This window comes from Moschus berezovskii, chromosome 21, assembly GCF_049115385.1.
Source record: "Moschus berezovskii isolate FMDL1 chromosome 21, NW_MosBer_1.0, whole genome shotgun sequence".
NCBI lineage: Eukaryota > Metazoa > Chordata > Mammalia > Artiodactyla > Moschidae > Moschus > Moschus berezovskii.
Genome location: NC_142480.1, coordinates 46,968,936 through 46,990,710, shown reverse-complemented (window position 1 = coordinate 46,990,710; position 21,775 = coordinate 46,968,936). Strand labels below are relative to the sequence as shown.

The 21,775-nt window shown below is 49.3% G+C and overlaps 1 protein-coding gene across 3 annotated transcripts in view; it reads right to left on the bottom strand.

Annotated features, from left to right (window-relative positions):
* AP3B2 (adaptor related protein complex 3 subunit beta 2) overlaps positions 1-21,552 on the bottom strand; it is a 36,009-nt gene extending 14,457 nt beyond the window's left edge. For 2 of the 3 annotated variants that reach the window (XM_055417549.2, XM_088829792.1), the window contains exons 1-14: positions 21,440-21,552; positions 12,439-12,514; positions 12,227-12,301; positions 11,848-11,943; positions 5,311-5,471; positions 5,000-5,066; positions 4,718-4,900; positions 4,308-4,591; positions 3,889-3,943; positions 3,473-3,544; positions 3,134-3,196; positions 2,646-2,778; positions 2,256-2,365; positions 984-1,160 (exon numbers count right to left, since the gene is read on the bottom strand). In XM_055417549.2, the coding sequence (XP_055273524.1) occupies positions 984-1,160; positions 2,256-2,365; positions 2,646-2,778; positions 3,134-3,196; positions 3,473-3,544; positions 3,889-3,943; positions 4,308-4,591; positions 4,718-4,900; positions 5,000-5,066; positions 5,311-5,471; positions 11,848-11,943; positions 12,227-12,301; positions 12,439-12,514; positions 21,440-21,552 (1,665 nt within the window). The remainder of the gene's footprint in view (positions 1-983; positions 1,161-2,255; positions 2,366-2,645; positions 2,779-3,133; positions 3,197-3,472; positions 3,545-3,888; positions 3,944-4,307; positions 4,592-4,717; positions 4,901-4,999; positions 5,067-5,310; positions 5,472-11,847; positions 11,944-12,226; positions 12,302-12,438; positions 12,515-21,439) is intronic. The other variant, XM_088829793.1, reaches the window with a different exon arrangement.
* Positions 21,553-21,775: the final 223 nt, after the last annotated feature.

Here is a 21,775-nt window from a genome sequence, read left to right as displayed (position 1 = left end):
CAAATCGTTTCTACAAAAGGCCGAGGACGTATTTTAGGCTTTGCAGGCCATATGGACTCTGTTGCAGCTACAACATCCATAGACGATAAACAAATGAATGAACGTGGCTGTAGCCCAGTAAAAGTTTATTTACAACAACAGGCAGCAGGCCAGGTTTGGACTATGGGTAGTGGTTTGCCAACCCCTGCCTCGCCTGACTGAGCAGAACAGTGAGCGTGGGAACTGTCATGGCGCCTGGTGTCCTAGCACCTTGAAGAGCTCTGGCACATTACACTTGACTCATAGCAACGTCTCCTGGGACCATCTCAGAGGACGCTGGACACTCAAGAGGCTGTTAATATCCTGATATTCCAGGTTAGATGAGCCGTGTTCTTGGCTATGGCACCTCTCATAATATTTCACCATGGGAATGACAATGACCACCAATACCACCCAGGCTTGTGACCTCTTATCGCTGGCATAGACTGGTGAAGCATCATCAAGCTTTGGGAGGAGGACAGACCACATCTCCTGGGACATATGGTCTCCCATCAAGGCCTGTCACTGCAGGTCCCTCTCTCTGGCCCCAGCATCCCAAAGGCAGCAAGTAGGGACACTTCCACTGGCAGACTGGAAGTCACAGCCCCACAGAAGAGTCTCTTCAACATGGTCACCATCTCTACTAGGCCCTTGGGCCTCCAGAGTAGTCATGGACTCTGGGGAACATTGGGTTACATGGGCAGACCAGCCACCTGTCCTGAACTCTCTCTTCAGAAAAAGGTGCTGATATATGTATAACTGAATCGCTGTGCTATACAGCAGAAACAAACACGACACTGTATATCAACTATGCTCCAATAAACATTAATGAAAATACAAAATGAAAAAGCTGACAAAAAGAAAGAGGTACTCAAGTTCACGCCTACCTGGTGAGGACCCACAGAACACTACCTGGGCCGTTTCTGGGGCCCAGAGGGCTTTGAGGGGCATCTCTCAGTCAGTACCTGCTTTGAGTTGGTCAGGTAGAGCTTGGCTGCCAGGTTGATGACCTGCAGCTTGACGATGTCCTCCTCGGCAGTGAAGGATTTGGCCATCTTTCTCAGGACATCAGGTGCGATCCTGGGGACGTGCTCACAGTACTCGCCGATGAGCCACAGGATGCTGGCTCGGGCCATGGGCACCTGTGTGGGTGGGAAAGGAGTCAGGACTGGGGTGGGCGTGGGAATGCAGGTGGGCATGTGGCCTGCCAGGGAGCCAGTACTACTCCCATCTGCGCCCGCTTCTCTAGAAACGGGAGTGGGAGGTGGTGGGAAAGAAAATACTATGTGGGCATTTCTCAGGCAGCATCTCCCCTCTTCCCCAGGGTTTTGAGAGCGTGCACAGAGCCTTGGAAGTTCAGTCACAGTTTGGTATAAAAGACTGGCTTTCTGGATCCACTGTGCCCTTGATGCTTTCTGGCCATGTTATCCTTCCTGAATCTTCAGGAATGCCTTGTCTGAATGTTTCAACTTGGCAGCACAACACAAAAACACACGCATGTCAACCAGCCACCCTGAGCCAGAGCTTTAGAGAAAACATGAGTGTGGACCAGGCTGGAGCTCAGCAAGGGATCCCCAAAGGGAAGGCAAACCAGGGTCACATGGTCTCATCTTTCCCCTTCTCCCACCCAAAGCCAGTAGGAATGGTTTGGAAGTTGATTTTTTTATTAAAAAAGTGAAAGTGATAATCACTCAGTCGTGTACGAACTCTTTGAGACCCCATGATCTATAGCTCGCCAGGCTCCTCTGTCCATAGAATTCTCCAGGCAAGAATACTGGAGTGGGTAGCCATTCTCTTCTCTTGGGGATCTTCTCAACCCAGGGATTGAACCTGGGTCACCTGCATTGCAGGTGGCTTCTTTACTGTCTGAGCCACTAGGGAATCCCCTGATTTTCTTCTTTTTCTTTTTGATTTTTATTAAGGCCAGTTTAAATAGAGGATCTTTTTTAAAAAAATCATTTATTTGGCTGCATTGGGTCTTTAGTTGTGGCATGTGGGATCTTCGTTTGCATCATGCAGGATCTTTTGTTGCAGGGCACAGGCTTGTTGTGGTGAATGGGGTTAGTTGCCCCTTGCCATGTGGGACCTTAATTCCCCAACCAGGGATCAAACCTGGGTCCCCTGCCTTGCAAGCCAGATTCTTAACCACTGGACCACCAGGGAAGTCCCTAATTATAGGGTCTTAAAATCACGGGGAAGATCCTGGGTTGGGGAAGCCAGTGGGGTCACCCCCTCACCTGGATGTTATCTGTGAGCTTCGCCAAGTGTTTAATGATCTCTCCATGCTGGGCTGGCTGCATTTGCAGCAGCTTCTTGATGACCACCACTGACTCTGCAACCACAAGCTCTGTGGAACAGGAAATGAGCCCAGGACAGTCAGATGGCCACACACAATGGGAAGACATACCTGCAATGCCCCCAGGCCCTTGGCTCCGCTCCTCAACCTCCTGTACTTCTCCAGTGGCCCTCGGAGAGGCAGGGGTACAAGGATACAAACTAAGGCTGATGGACTGATGAACACGAATTGTCGCTGGCCAGACAGGAGTATACCTGCTGGCCATCAGTCAGACATGCAGGCAGCACCCACTAGTCATCAAAGCTGGACATGCAGACAGACAAACACTGACCATCACGGTTGGACAGCAGCTGCACCAGGCCGTTGAGGCAGGTGTCGCGGACTCGGCCTATGTTAGTTGCGCAGCGCCCAATGGCCTGGATGGTGGCTGCCACAAAGTCCTTGTCCATGCTGCGAATGTAGGTCTGCAGGAGGCCACAACAGAGTGAGCCCCAGAAGGTGGTGATCCCTCAGACTTGACTCAGCAGTGACTCTGCAGACTTGAGGGTGACCTTCCGGAAAGCTGTTACCCCTCATTCAGTAACCGATCATGCCAGAGACTAAACTCTGGGGAAAGGAATGACACCCTCATCCATTAACCGGTGACTCCCTGACCCAAAGCCAGCAGAAGGGATTGGGAAGGGACGTGAAATAACTGTTTCCCCACTTTGGGTTCTAAAGAGAAGATTTAACCCACCAAGATGTTTCTCACTGAGCGTAAGGAACTACAGGGCAACTCTCATGGGCCTCTCTGGCTACAAGCTGGTCCCTGGCCAGTACCTGGAATTCCCGGAGGACGGTAGGAATGTTGGTCTCATTGGCGAGGTTAGTCAACACTTCCAGCTGCAGGGAGGCAGAAAAGGGGCAAGGGGAGCCAGTGGGCTTTTTGCGCTTTTGTTTGTTTTTAATATTTATTCATTTAGGTGCATCAGGTCTTAGTTGTGGCACGGCAGGCTTAGTTGCCCTGTGGCATGTGGGATCTTAGTTTCCTGACCAGGGTTCAAACCTGTGTCCCGTGCATTGCAAAGCAGATTCTCAACTACTGGACCACCAGGGAAGTCCCTCTGTGCTTTCCTTAACCCTTCATTAAGGCCACAGGCATGACTGTCCGTCACTCACCTTCAGGATCTTGATCTGGGTGGGGTCAGTGGACCTGATGTAGAAGCTCTTCAGGTACGGCTCAAACATACCCTGGCACAAGAGAGGTGGTCCCAGGGAGCTCCACCACAGCCCTGCTTCTTCTCCAGAGCGCCCACCTCCCCGCGCACCCTCCCCCATCCCAGGGCCCAGCGTCCTTCTTGCCCCTGCACTGTCTTCCACTGTCAGTTCTTCCCGCCCCCTCAGCTCTGACCCTATCTTCCTTCATCAGGGCCTCCGCCCTGGGGATCCGGGTCCTGCACCTCCACCTGCATTTAGGGTCTCCCCCTCCCATGCTCCACACCGCCAAGGCGTCATCTCATCCTGCCTTCCCCAGCGCCCCTGCCCCGCAGAGCCACCTGTCAGACCACAAGGGCAGGCCTGGGTCACGTGCTCACCCGGCGCTTGATGGACATGGTGGCCACGTTCTGGAGCACCACGTACTGCACTTCACTGCGGAGAGGAACAGCAGAGGAACCGAGTCCCTAGGCCAGGGCCAGGGCAGGAGGCGCAGGCGGGGAAGGGAGGTGGGCCAAGAGGAGGGAAGAGAGGGCGGGTATAGGGGAAGGCGGGAGGAGGGCGGGACTGGAGTCAGTGTGGAGGGGCTGGTGGGCTGGGGTGGAGGGCACTGTGCTCTACGTAGGGGGAAGCGGAGAGGCCGCCCCCCTCCAAGCGTGGCTGGGCCATGGTTGTGGCGTGGTTGGGGTGGGCGTGGCGTGGTTGGCGTGGGCGGGGCGCGGCTGGGGTGGGCGGGGCGTGACTGGGGTGGGCGGGGCGTGGTTGGGGCAGGCTGGGTGTGGGCGGGGCGGGCACGCACCTGTGGCTCCTCAGCAGGCGCACTAGGGCCTTGGCGATGACGCCCACCTCTGCCTTGGGCGCCAGGTGGAAGTAAAGCTGCGCCACGGCCATGACCACGGCGGCGCTGCGGCTCTGCAGGAGCGGCTTCGTGTTGCGCAGCAGCAGCCGGTGATCGGGGTCCATGACGTAGGGCTTCCGGGCGGGCAGCGCCGTGGAGGCTGCCTCCTCAGACCCCGGGCCCTTGGCCTCATCCTCCTCGGAGCCATAGAAGGCTTTCTCAGAGTTCTCCTCCAGCAGAGATTCCTGGGGGTGGGGTGGGAGGGGTGGGGAACAGGCGGGTGGGGCAGGGGACACCGCCTCCTGGAGGCCCTCCTACCCACTCTGCTAGGGCACGGGTCGCGGTCGCGCCTGGGGGTCCAGGCCACTCACGTTCTGGGTGGGGCTGAGGAACTGCGTGCGGGCGTAGCGGGTGAGCATGCTGATGATGACCACCTGGCCCCACTCCTCCACGTCGATGAGCAGGTTACAGAGCTTCCGGTAGTTCTTGTGGATCAGGTCGATGCGCTCCGGGCACACCTCCTCGAAGGCCATCACCACGCTGCCCGCCACCAGCTGGGGAACCCACAGAGGCAGGAGTGCATTAACGGGAAGGACGGAAGGGGTTAGCCTGGTACCTTACCACCGCCCACCTCTGTGTGTCCATATACACACCGTGGTCTTGTCAGCCAGAAGCTTCTCGATGACCTCTATCAGCTGGTCCTTCTGGTCAGAATCCAAACTGAGGGAGAAACTGTTATTTGCCCCTTCCCCCTCTCCAGCCTTCCCAATACCGGCTGGAGTTGTGCTCCCCTCCCTCCCCGCAACCCTATTCATCAAGAGGTGTGAGCCACTGCTCCCAATGTCCTCCTTCTCTGTCTGTTCTCCAAACTGTCTTAAACCACCTAAAGACTTAAAACAACAAACAACAAAATCAGCCTTCAAAACTGGGAGAGGCCAGGGATGGGCAGTGGCTTGGGGCATACCTGTAGAGCTTAGGGATTGCGTGGGCAGCTGTTTTCCGCACATAGGGAGACATATCTGAGGCAGCTTCCTTGATGGCCAGCATCATGATGGGCACGATGATGGGCACACGGATGCTAGACAAGACACGGAGGGCACTGGCGCGAATCAGCTGGTTGGGGTCCTAGGGCAGAGGTGGCAGAGGCAGAGCCATGGGAGGGCAGCAGGTGCCCTGATGGGAGGGGAACTCACTGTCCCTGGTTGCCACCCACTCTTGTTTCCCTGTCTCCTGTCTTGAGCCTAGATGATGAGGTGCTGGTGCTAGGTGCCTGGGGGGCCCTGCCTGAGGGCACTGACTCGGCCCTGCAACAGAAATCTGATATCTAGAGGGATGTGCCATTGGGCTGCTTCACTTTCAGGGAGAGCGACAGACTTTCAGAATGCCTAAAATTCTTGAAGCACCTTGTTTCTTAGGAGTGTGTGCAGACCAGGAGGGTGTCTTTGTGTTTATGGTGGAGGAGACTGCCAGCAAATGCAATCTGCTTTCCCTTCCCAAGAGTTCATCCTTTCAGGGACTTCCCTGGTAGTCCAGAGGTGAAGACTCTGCTCTCAATGCAGGGGGACCAGGTTTGATCCCTGCTTGGAGAATTAGATCCTGTATGCTGCAACTAAGACCCAGCACAGACAAATATTCTTTTTAAAGTTCACCCTTTCAGTCTTCTCTCCCAGAAAACTCTCCAAAGCTGTTCTTCTTCCCCTTCCTCCACGTGTTTAAAGAGAATAGGTGTGTAAGCCCCTCCTCTTTGCGCCTATTGCATCCTATAGACACATGAAAGGAGTATGTCAAGGCTGTGTATTGTCTCCCTGCTTATTTAACTGGTATACAGAATACATCATGCAAAATGTCGGGCTGGATGAAGCACAAGCTGGAATCAAGAGTTGCCAGGAGATATATCAATAACCTCAGAGACACAGATGCCACCACCCTTATGGCAGAAAGCAAAGAGGAACTAAATAGCCTCTTGATGAAGGTGAAAGAGGAGAGTGAAAAAACTGGCTTAAAACTCAACATTCAAAAAACTAAGATCATGGCATCCAGTTCCATCACTTCATGGAAAATAGATGGGGAAACAATGGAAACAGTGAGAGACTTTATTTTCTTGGGCTCTAAAATCATTGCAGATGGTGACTGCAGCCATGAAATTAAAAGATGCTTGCTCCTTGGAAGAAAAGCTATGACAAAAGCTATGTCAAACTTAAGACATAAATTTGACAAACTTATGACAAAGCTAAGACAAACCTAGACAGCATATTAAAAAGCAGAGACATTACTTTACCGACAAAGGTCCAAATAGTCAAAGCTATGGTTTTTCCAGTTGCCATGTATGGATGTGAGAGTTGGACCATAAAGAAGGCTGAGCGTCAAAGAATAGATGCTTTTGAACTGTGGTGTTGGAGAAGACTCTTGAGAGTCCCTTGCACTGCAAGGAGATCAAACCAGTCAATCCTAAAGGAAATCAGTCCTGAATATTCATTGGAAGGACTGATGCTGAAGCTGAAGCTCCAATACTTTGGCCATCTGATGGGAAGAGCCAACTCACAGGAAAAGACCCTGATGCTGGGAAAGACTGAAAGCAGAAAGAGAAGGGGATGACAGAGGATGAGATGGTTGGATGGCATCACCGACTCAATGGACATAAGTTTGAGCAAGCTCTGGGAGATGGTGAAGGACAGGGAAGCCTGGCGTGCTGCGGTCTATGGGGTGGCAGAGAGTCAGACGCGACTGAGCAACTGAACAACAAGACGCCTGAGAAGAGCCTTAGACACAGTGTACTGTAATCATGAGATTATGAGAACAGCAGCAGATGTAAATTACTGTTCATCTTGAAGGACAGTGGGCAAAGGAAGAGGTCCTGGAACACTAAAGAGTAGGTGCTACGGTGAGTTTCTAAAATGGAGAGAGAGGAGAGCCACAGAATTACAGGTGAAAATGATGGTAATCCTTGCTAAAATTCCAGAACTGGTTTTGGAAAAGGTGGTTTCAAAGCACTTTATTTATTCTTAAAATATCTTATGAAGTCATGATTTTACTTTATTTTTTGTTTATTTGGTTGCACTGGATCTTAGTTGCTGCATGCAACTCAATTGGGACGGAACTCAGACTCCCTGCATTGGGAGTCCGGAGTCTTAAACACTGAACCCCCAGGGAAGTTCTTCAAAGCACTTATTTTAAAAGCAGGAGCCTGTATTTTCTTAGAGTCAAGTCATATCACATCCACTGCTAAAACCTATTTTCCTTTTTTTTTTTTTAACATTTGGAAATGATTATGGATTCAACAGGAAGTTACCCCCAGAAAACCCCTTTCCTTTTTAGTAGGGTAATTAGGCTGGCATATATTAATACTATATATCCTGATATCAGCAAAGCACCGTGGGGGTCTCTCATAGCATTTCCTAGACTGCCATTTTTGATGTAGGCCTTTTGTTTCATTTACTACGTAAGCATTTTAAGAGAAGAATTCATGTCTATTTTATCTCTAGATAACCACAGTCCTTTGCACATAGAAGGTGTTAAGAAATTTTTTTTGCTATTGAGATCCTTCCTAACAAGATGGGAAAATACCAGCTGACTACAGTTAGGTGGATCCACAGTTTGGTAAAATACAATACTTGGGGAAGATTTACTAGCAGATCAGTGTCAACCTGGAAACATGATACATGGATTTAGTCTGTTACCCCGGTTGGAATAGCTTATCAACATCTTGATAAGATGTTGAGGAAGACCAAAAACCAGGAGGACAAAACTAAGATTCAGATCCACCCTGGCTTAGATCTTGTGCTAAACTTAAACAATGAAATACAGGAGGGCCTCACAGGGGATTCAAGGAACCAACTGCAGAGTGACAGGATACAGGGACACCTGGCTTATCGGCTTGCCAACTGGAGGTTTGTCAGAATTGAGTCAACAACATTAGCCGGCTGCAAAGCAAACAGAGTCTCAGTCTGGGCTGACGAAAAAGGTTGGTACTATTGTGCAGAAGAGCCCCCTAAACAGTAATAATAACAAAAAGAAAGTGAATTTTAGAGGAACACATATAAGATGCTGTTTATAAAACAGTATTATACATTATTTAGGAATACGTAAATAAGTAGTAAGAGAATAAATGCACACATATGAATAATATTCTTTATGCCTTTGGTGGATCTGATTTAAATTTTAAAAAATTAAGGTGAAAGACGTTTCAACATAGTATAATGGTTTTTAAAAAGTTATAATCACTTCACATCTGTCAGAATGGCTATCATCAGAAAGACAAAAAATAACAAGTGTTGGTGAGGATGTGCCAAAAAGGGAACCCTTGTACACTGTTGGTAGGAATGTAAAATAGCACAGCCACTGTGGGGAACAGTGTGGAGGTTCCTCAAAAAGCTATAACAGAACTTTCATATGATCCAGCAATATCACTCTTGGGTATATATTCTGGGTATATTTACATTAAACAAATGAATATGAGTATGACAGAACAAAAACAGCTCATAGAGAACAAATTAGTTGTTATGAGTGGGGGTGGCGGTGGTGAGGAGAAGCAAGATGGGGTCGGGAATTAAAAGGTACAAAGTATTAATACTATGTATAAAATAAGAAGCTAAAAGAATATATTGTACAGCACAGGGGATATGGCTAATATTTTGAAATACGTTTAAATGGAGTATTAGCCACAAAAATGTTGAATCAATGTATTATACACCTGAAACTAATTAACACTGTGAATTGTCTATACTTCAATAAAAACAAAAATGAAATACAGTGGTAGTTGTCTTAAGATGGAACTGCCTTATGAAGGAGTAGGTCTGTACCACTGGAGATGACCAAGGCTGGCATACTACAGATACTACAGTCCACAAGCCAAATGTGTCTTCTGCCTTTTTTAATAAATAAAAATGCATTCAGGGACTTCCCTGGTAGTCCAGTGGCTAAGACTCTGAGCTCCCAATGCAAGGGGCCTGGGTTCAATCCCTGGTCAGGGAACTAGATCCCATATGCTGCCACTAAGACCTGATACAGTCAAATATTTTTTAAAATATGAATTCAAACCCAGTCATGCACACTCATTCATCGCTGCTTTCATACTATTAAAATACAAGGGCAAAGTTGAGTCATTGACGGTTGAGACTAGATGGTCTGCACAGCCTAAACTAGTATCACCTGGCTGGATACAGAAGAAGTTTGCTGACTGTTGTTCTAGAGAAATCACTGCATTGAGTTGAACTAAGTGAGTTCTGGTTTTCTAAAATGGGTAGAATGTGGAAATTTCAGGTCAATGTAAAAATTTGTGCAAAATTTTCAGAATGGTTCTTATAAAACGATTTTAATCCTGGTTAAACCAATCTGAAAGAGAGAGAGATCATATGGTTTTGACTTGTTAAAAAATAACCTAGCACAAGGACTTCCCTGGTGGTCCAGTGTCAAGACTCCTCGTTTCCACTGCAGGGAGGAAGGGTTCTATCCTTGATGGGGGAACTAAGATCCCCATGCCTTGCGGTGAGGCCAAAAATTTTAAAACAAATGAACAACAAAAACCCCTAACACAGTGTGAGGCATAGAGATACCCAATTATTTGCTGGATGAAAGAATGGTAGATGCAAGTGCCCAGGCTTTCTGCCCCGCCTCTGAGGAGCAGACTTTGCCATCACCTCCTGCTGGCCAGAGCAGAATGAACCAGGGGTGAATCCCCAGTTTGGGCAGTCAACTCTCAGTCTGCTCAGCTAACCTACAGAACCAGCTGAACAGGAAAAGATGAGCCAGACCTTTCAATGTCCCTCTCACAGGAATTAGAACTAAACATGTGGAAAGACTAGAGGAGTTAATGGCTGTAATCAGAGCTGGAGAGTCTGATTGGACAAAGAATAGAAAGACAGTGATGGTGACTTCTTTACCCTGGAGATATCTTATCTGAACCACAAAAGCACCCAGTGGAGATTATCATGCATGCATTTAACATACAAAAGATGAGAATATTCAGTTTAAAAATGTGTGTGTGTGTTTGTGAGGGGTCAGCCTCCACTGCATACGAAAGGACTTCAATCTTCCCACTGTCCCTTCCCTTAAGTGATTCACTTTCTACCTGCCTCAAAGGGCATTTTATTGCCACAAAAGTGATCCAGATCTTAAAATATATATATATATATATATATATATTTTTTTTTTTTTAATTTTGAGGCCATGCCATAGGGCACGCAGGATCTTAGTTTTCAGTACAGGGATTGAATCCATGTCCCCTGCATTGGGAAAGCAGAGTCTTAACCACTGGACCAGCAGGAAGTCCCAATCCAGGTCTTTAAAGGTGGATATTTTACATATAGTGGGGCATCTATGACAAGTCAATTATTTCTTCTGGTACTAAACAAAATAATCAACTTGTTCCTACTTTCAAGGAATCCTTGGCTGTACTAACCTTATTGAAAATGGAATGGTCTTGTCTTTACGTTCTCTCTGCAAACCGTCAAACCCAGTCTCCACGTCTGAGGCTGCTCTCCAGCTTGGTGAATTTTGTGGATTTCCTCACCGTGGAGCTCATTTGTTTCCAATAAGCCCTTTTGTCCTCCTCACCCAGTTTCAGGTGAAAAGGTTCCAAAGCCATTGTTCCTATCTGATACTCAAACCAGGTGAGCCAGCCAGTGCCAAGGCTCTGATGCCCAGAGGTGAGGAATCCAGGTCAGCGGGCTCCCCACACATTACTCTGTCTTAAGAAAGCTGACTTCTGCCTGGCTATGGGCCTCAATCCCTTTACATCAGTAGGGTGAAGGCCAGTATCAGGGGCTCAAGTGATTCATAGTTGAGGCAGCCATTAGCACAGGCTCCTCTGACTCTCCTGACTTTCGGCAGGTAGGAAAGGACCTCCAGAGCCTGACCCCCTCCCCCAACCCCTACACTCTGACAAATGAATTTATTTCCGACGGGGGAGCCTGGTGGGCTTCCGTCTATGGGGTCACACAGAGTCGGACACGACTGACGTGACTTAGCAGCAGCAGCAGCAGTCATCAGCAATTGCAGCCACCATGGACAGTGAGCTGGTGATCCCTGAGGGAACTCCGGAAGAAAGAACACCTGCCATCTAGCAGCCATCAGACTGCAGCCACTTCCCATGGTGAGCCCAGGAGAAACTCAGGATATGAAGACACAGGATACTGGCCCCAGATAGCTGGGATGCATATCAAAGGAATGATTTCAGTGAGCCCAAACTCTTGCATCTTCCCATACACAGAAAAGCACCAAGCTCCTTAACCTGAGTTATCTGGTTTTCTGTCATTAACAACTGCCTTTTGATGTTAGACCACCTGCCCTTTGTTGCAAAACTTCTATATAACCTGATTCCACCCCTCGGCTCCTTGGAGCAGTTCTGTCAGAGTTACTTAGATGCTGCTTCCTAGGCTTGAAGTCCTAAAAACTCCCACCTAATGAGACCTAACTCTCAACTTTTAGGTTGTGAATAAGTCCACACCTCCAATACAACCCCATCAAGGCCCAGACCCCAGGGAGGCAAATGGAGACCTCTGACCTTCAGGCCACGCTGGAAGGTGGAGATAGACAGCAGGGCTAGGTCTTGCTGCTCCTCAGCATAGCGCACCAGGTACACGTAGACGAGTTTCTTCACCTGGGGAAGAGGGGGTTTCTCAGTAGTGAATGGTGCCCCTGCCCTGAGGGATGTCCTCACCCCGGTTGGCTGCAGTCCACAGGGAAAGCATCCAGGGTACCCTGGCCCCATCATGCTGATCCACATCCGGTTCAGGGACATCTGGGAGGTGTCTTTTCCTGGACGAGGGACAATCTGAGCGGATTGGACTTCCAGGGACTGGACCGTCCCCTGTCTCATCCCCAACTAGCTCCAGTTTACTCCTGGAGGTGGACAAGGGAGACCCCTCCCTGGTAGCACTCACCTCTATGTTCTTACAGGCCACGTTCTTCACCACAGCGGGGAACAGGTCTGAGGCGTTCTTTCCCCGGGCAATCATCTAGGTGGTGGGGTCAGGGTAGGGGAGAATGAGAAGGGAGGATGCCAGCACTCATTGGGGGAAGGTCCACAAGCAGCCAAGGAGGGCTCTTGGATCCTCAAGCTCCTCCCCCAAGGGATCCCTCTGACCCCCCTCACCGCCACAATTCTCTTCATGGCCTCCAACTTGAGGGAATCCTTGTTGGTGTCCAGCATCGCCTTCAGGTCATCGTGCCTGGTGGGGACACAAAAGGTCAGCTGAGAGCACAACGGTGGGGATGGGGCTATCAATCAGTAGGATTCAGACAGACTGGGCAGGGAAGGCAGGACTCGACCACAAGGGAAGGTGGTAAAATACAGATCAGGAGACTTGGGGTGGGGAGAAGCATGTGGGTCAGTCAATGTTACGGGGCTGAGCTGTGAACCCCTCAAAAAAGAATGTACCCAGAATGTAATCTTATTTGGAAACAGAATTGTTTCAGCTGTAATTATGATGAGGTAATACTGGAGGAGGGTGGGTCTCTAACTCAATAAGTCTGGCGTGCTTTAAGAAGATGGCCCTGTGAAGAGAGAGATGCAGGGAGAATACTGTGAATACAGAGAACTGGAGTGACTCACCTGCAAGCCAAGGAACATCTGCAATATTGCTTCTCTCTTAAGGTTTGGTTTTCGGCTGAGAGGCAAGGAAAATCTTAGCTCCCCAATCAGGGATCAAACCCATACTCCCTGCATTGGCAGGCTAAGTCTTAACTACTGGACTGCCAGGGAAGTCCCGGAAAAATGACGATGTAAATAAATAACCCCTTGCACTTGGTGGAGGAGAATAATGTTAGTCTCCAAGCCAGTATCTAAATGTCATGCAATGGCCATTGAAATTTCAAGGGAGACCTTTTGTCAGACTTCCTGAAGTGACTGCAAAATTCATCCAGAAACAAAAATCAATAGGTTAAAACTCCAGAGAATTTTGGGGCAAAGGGGGATGGAAATGAGAAAAATGGAACAAAGACAGACAGTTCACCTAACCAGAATTCAAAACACAAAACAAATCACCATGATAAAAGCTGTGTGGTGCCAGATTAAAATTTTCACAAATAGATCTAAGTTGATACATTAGGAACAATTAACACTAACCAGAGAAAGAAACTTTTGCCTCCCTTAAACAAATGCTGTTGGGACAACTGCTATGTAGCAAAGAATTTAACTTGTACACGTATTTCACACCAAAATAAATCCCACATTTGTTTAATAGTCAGATTATGTTGGGTTTCCCTGGTGGTCCAGTGGTTAAGAATCCACTTTGCAGTGCAAAGGACATGGGTTTGATCCCTGGTCTAGGAAGATCCCACATGCCTCAGAGCAGCTAAGCTCATGTGCCAGAACTACTGAACCCACACTCTAGAGCTCATGAGCTGCAACTACTGAAGCCTGTGAGGCTAGAGCCTATGCTCCACAAGTGAAGCCACAATGAGAAGCCTGCACACGACAATGAAAAATAGCCCCCCAACTCGCCGCAACGAGAAAGCCTGTGTGCTGCAACAAAGACCCCACCACAAACAAAAGTGGATGAATCATTTTTAAAAATTATTTTAATGTATGGAAGAGGGGGAAATTTTAATTTTAAAGGTCATAAAATTATCAGTAATAAGATGGCTATAAACTAAATTTAAGAAAAAAACCAAGGCAAAACTGTATTAGTTCACTAGGGCTGCTGTAACAGTACCACAGAGTGACTGGGTGGCTTAACCACCTCAACATATTTTCTTGCAATTCTGAAGGCTAGAAGTCTGGGATCAAGGTGTCAGCAGGGCTGGTTTCATCTGAGGCCTGTCTTCTTGACTTGCAGATGACTGTCTTCCCATATCTTTACATGGTCTTCCCTTTGTGTTTCTTCTCGTAACAAGTGAATCGTATTGGATTAGGACCTGCCCTAATGACCTCCTTTTCACTAATCACCTCTTAAAACTGTCTCCAAACACAGTCACATTCAGAGGTACTGGGGGTTAGGGCTTCAACATATGAGAACACAATTCAGCCCACAATAGCAACAGAAAGGAAAATATTTGGGATATGGTGAGTACAAGTTTAATATTAAAAATAAAGTACTGATATTAGCTTAGGGTCTATATTCAGGATTCATTGTCAGGGCTGCCCATCTACCATCCCCTTGCCCCTCCAGGTAGACACAGCCCTGAGTTGCTGCTCCCCAGTGAGTGAGTGGAGCATGATCTGGTATTCCTTGGCCATGTGCCCTTGAGCAGTGAACAACCTGCCCAACCATACTCAGAGGTCCAGCGACTGATGGTCAAAGAAATAAGCAGAGAAACGTGAAATCACCTCGTGGAAAAATGTGTCTCTACACAGCTAACAGAGCTATGGGACCACAGATGCTCTCATATTGTCCAGGCAATTCCAAAATGTGATGAACAGCTGTGAATGGAGACTCTATATTCTCTGACCTCCCAGATGATACTCAGATAACCCACAGCTTTGACCCAGGCATGAGAACCCTGCCAGGAGAGGAATTACCAACGGCAGGAATTAAAAAGCAGTGTGCACAAAGTTAGTCATGGAAGTGAAACACCTAGAAGCAATAGAAAATCAGAAAATAGACATAGCCATTTTAGGAGAGGGAAGAGCATGCTAACAGTCATAAAGAGGCAAGTGTGACTAGTGCTGATGCTGAGACATGAGTAAGTGATAAATGCTGAGGAAGGAAAGAACCTGACGTAACAGACACCTAGTCACAGGGCTGCATTTTGCAGAAATGCGCGAGTGCTTAACAGATAAAATCAGAAAAGACAGGAGGAGTGCTGAGAAACGGATGTTCCCAGGATTTTACAAGTGTCTCTCGTGAATACATTTTTGATGGGAGGCAAAGTAGAAAGATGATGGCTTCCAGAACACACAGGACTTGCTAGCTGTTGGATGAGGGTTGGAGATGTCCAGCCCCACGCATATTGATCTAGAACCCCTCCATTCGGGAATACCACGCAGCCATAAAAAAAAAAAAAGAATGAAATAATGCCATTTGCAGTAACATGGATGAACCTAGAGGTTATCATACTAAGTGAAGTAAGTCAGAGGAATACCATGTGATATATTTATATGTGGAATTTAAAATATGACACAAATGAACTTATCTATGAAACAGAAACGGACTCACAGCCATAGAAAACAAATTTACGGTTACCAATGGGAAAGGGGGTGGAGGAGGGATAAATTAGGAGTTTGGGATTAGCAGATACAAACTACTATATATAAACAGATAAACAATAAGGTCCTGCTGTATAGCACAGGGAACTAGATTCAGTATCCTATAATCAACCATAATGGAAAAGAAAATGAAAAAAATATAATGAAATATATGTACATGTGTTTGTGTGTGTATGTACCTCTAAATCATTTTGCTATACAGCAGAAACTAACACAACACTGTAAATCAACTATATTTCAATATAAAAAAATAAAGAACGAACATCTTCCATTCAGGATGATGTCCCCCCAAACCAGAGGACATTTCTACTGCCTATGGCCAAGTGAGGGTCAGAAGACAACCACCTCATCCCTCTCCCAAACGCAAACCAGGTGGTCAAGTCCTAGGCATGTTGAACTCAGGACAGATGGGTGTAGACAGAGGCACAGACCATTCAGCTGGGCCTGGGCAGCATGGGGGGTGTGGGGGAATGACAGAGCTGGGCACCACCTTCCCCAATACACAAATGCACATCACGCACCCCAAAGATCCTCCATACATATCCCCACACAGTCAGCTCACCCCCACAGATCCCTACATAACCCCAACACCCCATCAGACACTGGGACCACCAATACACTCTCACATCCGTCCCCACAGACACACCTACACCCAGAGACATACTCACACCTCCAAAGACACACTTACATCCCTCAGATACACCCCCACACACTCAACAAAACCCCTGCAGACACACCCATAATCTCCACAGAAACATACAAAGACATGTATACCACACATACGCTTCCCACAAAAACACTCAGCACATAAACCCACACACCCGTGGACCCACACGCCTCACCTGCAAATGCCTACAGACACCCACAGACATACACCCACCACAAGCTCTCTATACTTCCCCACACCCTGATCTAGACATGCACACTCACACATGGCCCTCCACAGACACACACACACCACCCACATCACGCACACATATAGCTTTCTGACAAAACTGCGTCACTCCAATCCCATTAGCCAAAATGGCCTGTGGACTCCTATGTGTGATTCCTGATGATAAATTTAGGATTCTAAGATCAAATATATCCAGTCTCACAGATCCTCTGACCTCCTTAGGGGTCAGACAGGCACCAGTTGGAGCTGACTCCGGGGCCCTTAAACTTCAGGAATTCTCTACAGCAGGCTTCCTCACACCTAGGCATCCTCACTGCCTCTACAGATGCCACAAGCCCATGTCAAGTGCCCACACCCAGGGTGGCGCTGGGCACCCACACTGATCCTGCCCTCCCAGCCTAGTACCCACCTTCCAGGCTCTTGGGAGGGTCCAGGACCCTAGGAGAGGGGAATCAAGGGAAGAGAGGGGCTGTGGGGACATAGCACAGGCAAGACTGTCAGCTGCCCACTAGCAGACAGCAGCCCCCACCTGAGGTCTGACCACCCCGGGTCCCTCACTTTCGCTCCCACCAACTGATGTTCCCAAGATAGAGAGGAAGGGAGAGATACACAGTGACACTCCAAGGCCATGAAACTTTCATCTCCTGGAGTCAGATCCCTTTACAAGGCTCTCACTGTGACCTAAGCCCTGGCCTGACCTGAGGGACTCTGTGGGTGACTGGAGCCAGCTGGTGGGGTGGGAAGAAGGTAAAACCTGGCATTTGAGGCCAGATACACTCACTTCAGGTGATATACACCTTCCTCCCTCCCCTCACCACCCAAGTTCCAACCCACTAGATGGGAGCTGCTGCTGCTGCTGCTGCTAAGTCGCTTCAGTCGTGTCCGACTCTGTGCGACCCCATAGACGGAAGCCCACCAGGCTCCCCCGTCCCTGGGATTCTCCAGGCAAGAACACTGGAGTGGGTTGCCATTTCCTTCTCCAAGGCATGAAAGTGAAAAATGAAAGTGAAGTCACTCAGTTGTGTCTGACTCAGCGACCCCATGGACTGCAGCCTACCAGGCTCCTCCGTCCATGCGAGTTTCCAGGCAAGAGTATTGGAGTGGGGTGCCATCGCCTTCTCCACTAAATGGGAGAGGGTGGTCAAACTATCCTGTTCTTATCCTGTCTCCAAACCTCATCAGGAACCCTCACCTAGCCAGGACCTGCGGAGAGGAAAAGGTCAGAGGTTTTACTCCATCCTCAAATATTTCACTGTCCTCCTCCCCTCAGAGCTACCAGGGAGTTAGGAGTTAGGCTCATTTCCCCTCGCTTAAACTCTCAGTCCCCCAAAACATCCCCCACACCTTGTCCCTCCTGGACACTAAATGCCAGTCCAGTCCTCCTGCTAAAAAGGTAGGACTTAAATGGTTCCTGCTGGAAGAGGCAGCTTCCCATCCCTGGCCTTCCTATCTGTCTGGGGGAGAGTCCCTGAGGGCTCCTCTGTACCGTAATGGTTGGCTCTGGCCGTGGCCCTGGCCAGGCTCTGGGCAAGGTCCTTCCAGGGACTCTTCTGGGGTCATGTCTTCTTCTGGGGCTTGCAGCCACCGAAGCTCCTCCGGCTGCAGGGCCTGGTACCAGGGTGGGGGCCCGCCTTCAGGGGCCAGCACAGGGCTGGCGGCCTCCTGATCGGCCTCTCTGCCCCCTGACCTCACTGCTGCCCCCGGGAGCTGCAGGAATCGCTGCATCAGGGCACCAGATCGTGCTTCGAAATGAGACTGAGCTGACCGGGGAGCTGGGGGTGCCTGTCCCTGTCACCAGAGGGCCTGCGCCGAAACTCAGAAACTGGACACTGGCGGGAGGGAGGCTCTGGTTTCCTTTTGCTGCTCAGAGACAAGGACTCACGTGGTGGAGGAGGGCAGGGACTGGGGACAGAGCCAAGTCCCGGTCTGCAGGCAGGGGACCAGCAGGCAGGGGAGCGGATCCAGACACAGGTGAGGCATCTCTCACTTCCCCCTCAGGCCACAACTGAACCTCTGCCCCCTCAAAACTCCTCCTCCTCAACAATCGTGTTCACCCCCTTCCCACTCTGACCCCCACCATCTTGATCCTCACCTGTCTTTCCATGGCCAGGTCCTTGATTTTTTCCTTCCTATCGGCATTCTCTTATCTCTACTTCCTCCATGCCCAGCTGAGGCCCCTTATGTGCAAGCCTTCAACTGCTCTTCACTTACATCCTTGGCCCTCTTGTCCCCAAGACCCCTACCCCGCCAGGAGTGGTTGGCTTTCTTTACTGTATTTGGGATGCTCCTCAGATTCCTGCCATCCTTGCCCTTGCAGCTTCACTACTTGCCTCTCACAGAAAATAAAGGCTTTAGATCAAAATCCCCACAGCTCTCAAACATCTCCATCTACTCTTCCCCCTCCTCTTCCCTCTGGGCAGAGCTGGTCCTCCTTGAGGCCAGGCCAGTTCTCCCACCCGGCTCTGGAAGCTTCCCCTCCCGTCAGTCAGGGATCGATGCCTCCTTCAATTCCTTCCAGTCTCTCCCACACTACTGGCTTCTTCCCAAAGGCAGCTAAACTTGCTCTGAGCTCTCCCAGACAAATAATAGACAAATAAAAATAACAACAAAAATAAACAGACATTCTTGAACTGACGTTCTCCTCTGGCAAAACTCTTTCCCTTTCCCCTTTATAAAAAAAATATATATATATTTGTTCATTCATTTGGCTGATCTTAGTTGCAGTGCACAGGCGCTCTAGTTGTGATTCATGGGCTTAGTTGCCTTGCAATAAGTGGAATCTTAGTTCCCAGACCAGGGATCGAACCTGCATCCCCTGCATTGCAAAGCGGATTCTTAACCACTGGACCACCAGGGAAATCCCTTCAGTCATACTTCTCAAAAGCGAAATTCCCATTCACCGTGTTTTATTCATTTATCTCCTCTTCACTCTCCTATTCACTTTTAATCTGGCTTCAGATGCTGATTATAATTTAAGGCTCAGTGGCCATGATGTCTACAACTTAAATGGGTCAGTCAAAAATATTTATAGATAGATGGTTAGATAAAGCAAATACCACAGAATGGCAACAACGACTGAATTGAATCTAGGCGGAGGGTATACATATATTCATTGTATTATTCACTCAACTTTTCTATATGTTTAAAATTGTTCATCAAAGAATGCTGGAGAAAATGAACCTAGCCCCTCCTCTTTTGACTTTGCCAGAACTAGTCTCTCAGGGCTGGAGGTGGGGAGTGGAGCAGGAAGGGGTAGATCTGCTCTTTGTCAAACCAGTGGGCACGATTTCTTTCCTTGTTTGAATTGACCTCAGAGGGCATTGACACTGCTGATGGCTTCCTTCTTGAAACAACATTTTATTTTTCCTCCTGCCTTTGGCTTACTTATTCTCAGTTATTTTGAAACACTTTCCCCCTGCTCTCTTATTCTATGTCTTCATGTCACTTCTATGTCACTCTTATTCTGTTTTCAGGGTTCTTACCTGTGCTTTGTCTGAACTCATTTTATAAATGCTCCTTAGGTTATCTGGCTATCTTCACTTCCTTCTGTGGCTTTGATGGATGGACACGCATGTGTGTGTGTGTGTGTGTGTATACTAATAATCTCTTGGAATCCAAATCCTAACATCCAGCTACCTACTAGACTCTACCTCAGAGTTTATAATCTCAGCATCTCAAAAGCCAGGCTCAACATTATTTTCCACAAATTTGCTTGTAATATCTTTATTTCCAATTACCCTGTCTGTCACTACCATCTATCTAATACAAGAATTAGTAACCTGAGATTATCCTCATCTTCTCCCAACCCCTTCCTATTACCTTCTCCCCAGGTAATCATCAAGTCTGTAGCTTCTACCATCTCAAGAGCCCCTCAAGTTCTGGGCATCACCCATAACCTAGGCCACCATCATGCCCACCCATCCAACTTCAACACCCCTTCACCTGTCTTCTGCTGAATCCAGCACACCTCCAATCTCTTCTCCACAATCCAGCCTGGGACCCTTCTAAAATGCAAATCTGCTACTGCCTGCTTAGAAACCTTCAGTGGCCCTGCACCCCTGTCCCTCCACCTGGGCATCTCTCTACCTTCAGTTCTGGCCATTCTGGTTGCTTGGACAGAGATTGTGGTCACAACGTACTAGCACCTACAAAATGTGACCTGGTTTTCCTTCTCCTCCACACCTTGCCTAAAGCTCTTTGCTCTGCCTGAAACATCCTTGACTCTCCCCCACTCCCTTCTCTCCAGGCCCAGGGACCAGCTCCTCTCACCCCTCTGAGAGCCCCACCAGACCACATTGTCATTCACAGGCTCTTCCTTGTGCCCCCCTCTAGAGGGGCTTGAGGAGGAGACTGTCTCATGTTCACGGCAGCATCCGCACTGATTAGAACGAGACACAGCAGGCCCTTAATAATGCTAGTTTCAGAATTTACGAATAAACAAATGAAGGATGGAATGAGCCAAAGGTGGAAGGGAAGGGGAGGAAGTTAAGGTAGGGTTGAATTATAGGGGCAACGTGGGGAGCAGGAGTGGGAGCTCCAGACGCGAGATGCGGATGAGGACGGGGGACCAGAATAAGGGGAAATGGATTTGTAGGAGCGGCCAGGCCTGGGAGGATCTGAGTCTCTTTATTCCAGGACAGGCCTTCCTGGACAGGCCTCCAGGCTCAAGCTCGCAGATCTGACCCCTCCCCCGCGTTCTTTTGGAGTCAATTCGCCACAAGCGAAAAAGGCAGAGACCCTGTAATCCAAGTCCACTAACAGGAGAAACACTGTGGGCGGGAGGATTGGTCTTTCAGAAACAGAGCTGGCCGGCCCATCCCCCACCAGCCTCCGCCCCCACCCTCACAGGTCCCAGGCCGGCCCCTCGCGGGGCGGGGAGCGAAGGGGGACAGGGGTCGCGAGGGTCTGTGTCCACGGCCGGAGGGGGCCGTGCAGGATTCCGGTCCGCGCCACCTGGGCCGCCGCGGACCGGCCTGGGCGCTGTCCATGGTACCGAAGCGCGTGTTCCCAGGCCGGGCCGGGCCCAGCCCCCCTCTCGCCCGGCTCCCTCACCGCTTGTAGTCGGAGGAGAAAATGCCGCCGCTCGCCGGGTCGTGGCCATACTCGGGCTCCCCGGGGCCGGCAGAGCCGCCTTTGTCTTCGTTGTAGGCCGGGGCGGCCGACATAGGGCGGCAGGGCAGAGGGCTTCGCTGGGAAGGACGCGGCGCCGCCGGGATGCTGCAGGGACCGAGGAAGAGCGCGCAGGTCTGGCAGGCGAGGTCGGCGGCGCTGCCCGGGCTCCGCAGAGGCCGCAATCTGCGCCAGCGGAGGCAGCAGCGGCCGGATTTATCAATCAGGGCCGAGCCCGTTGTAGTTCTTAAAGGCACCGGCTCCCGCGAAGCGGAGGGC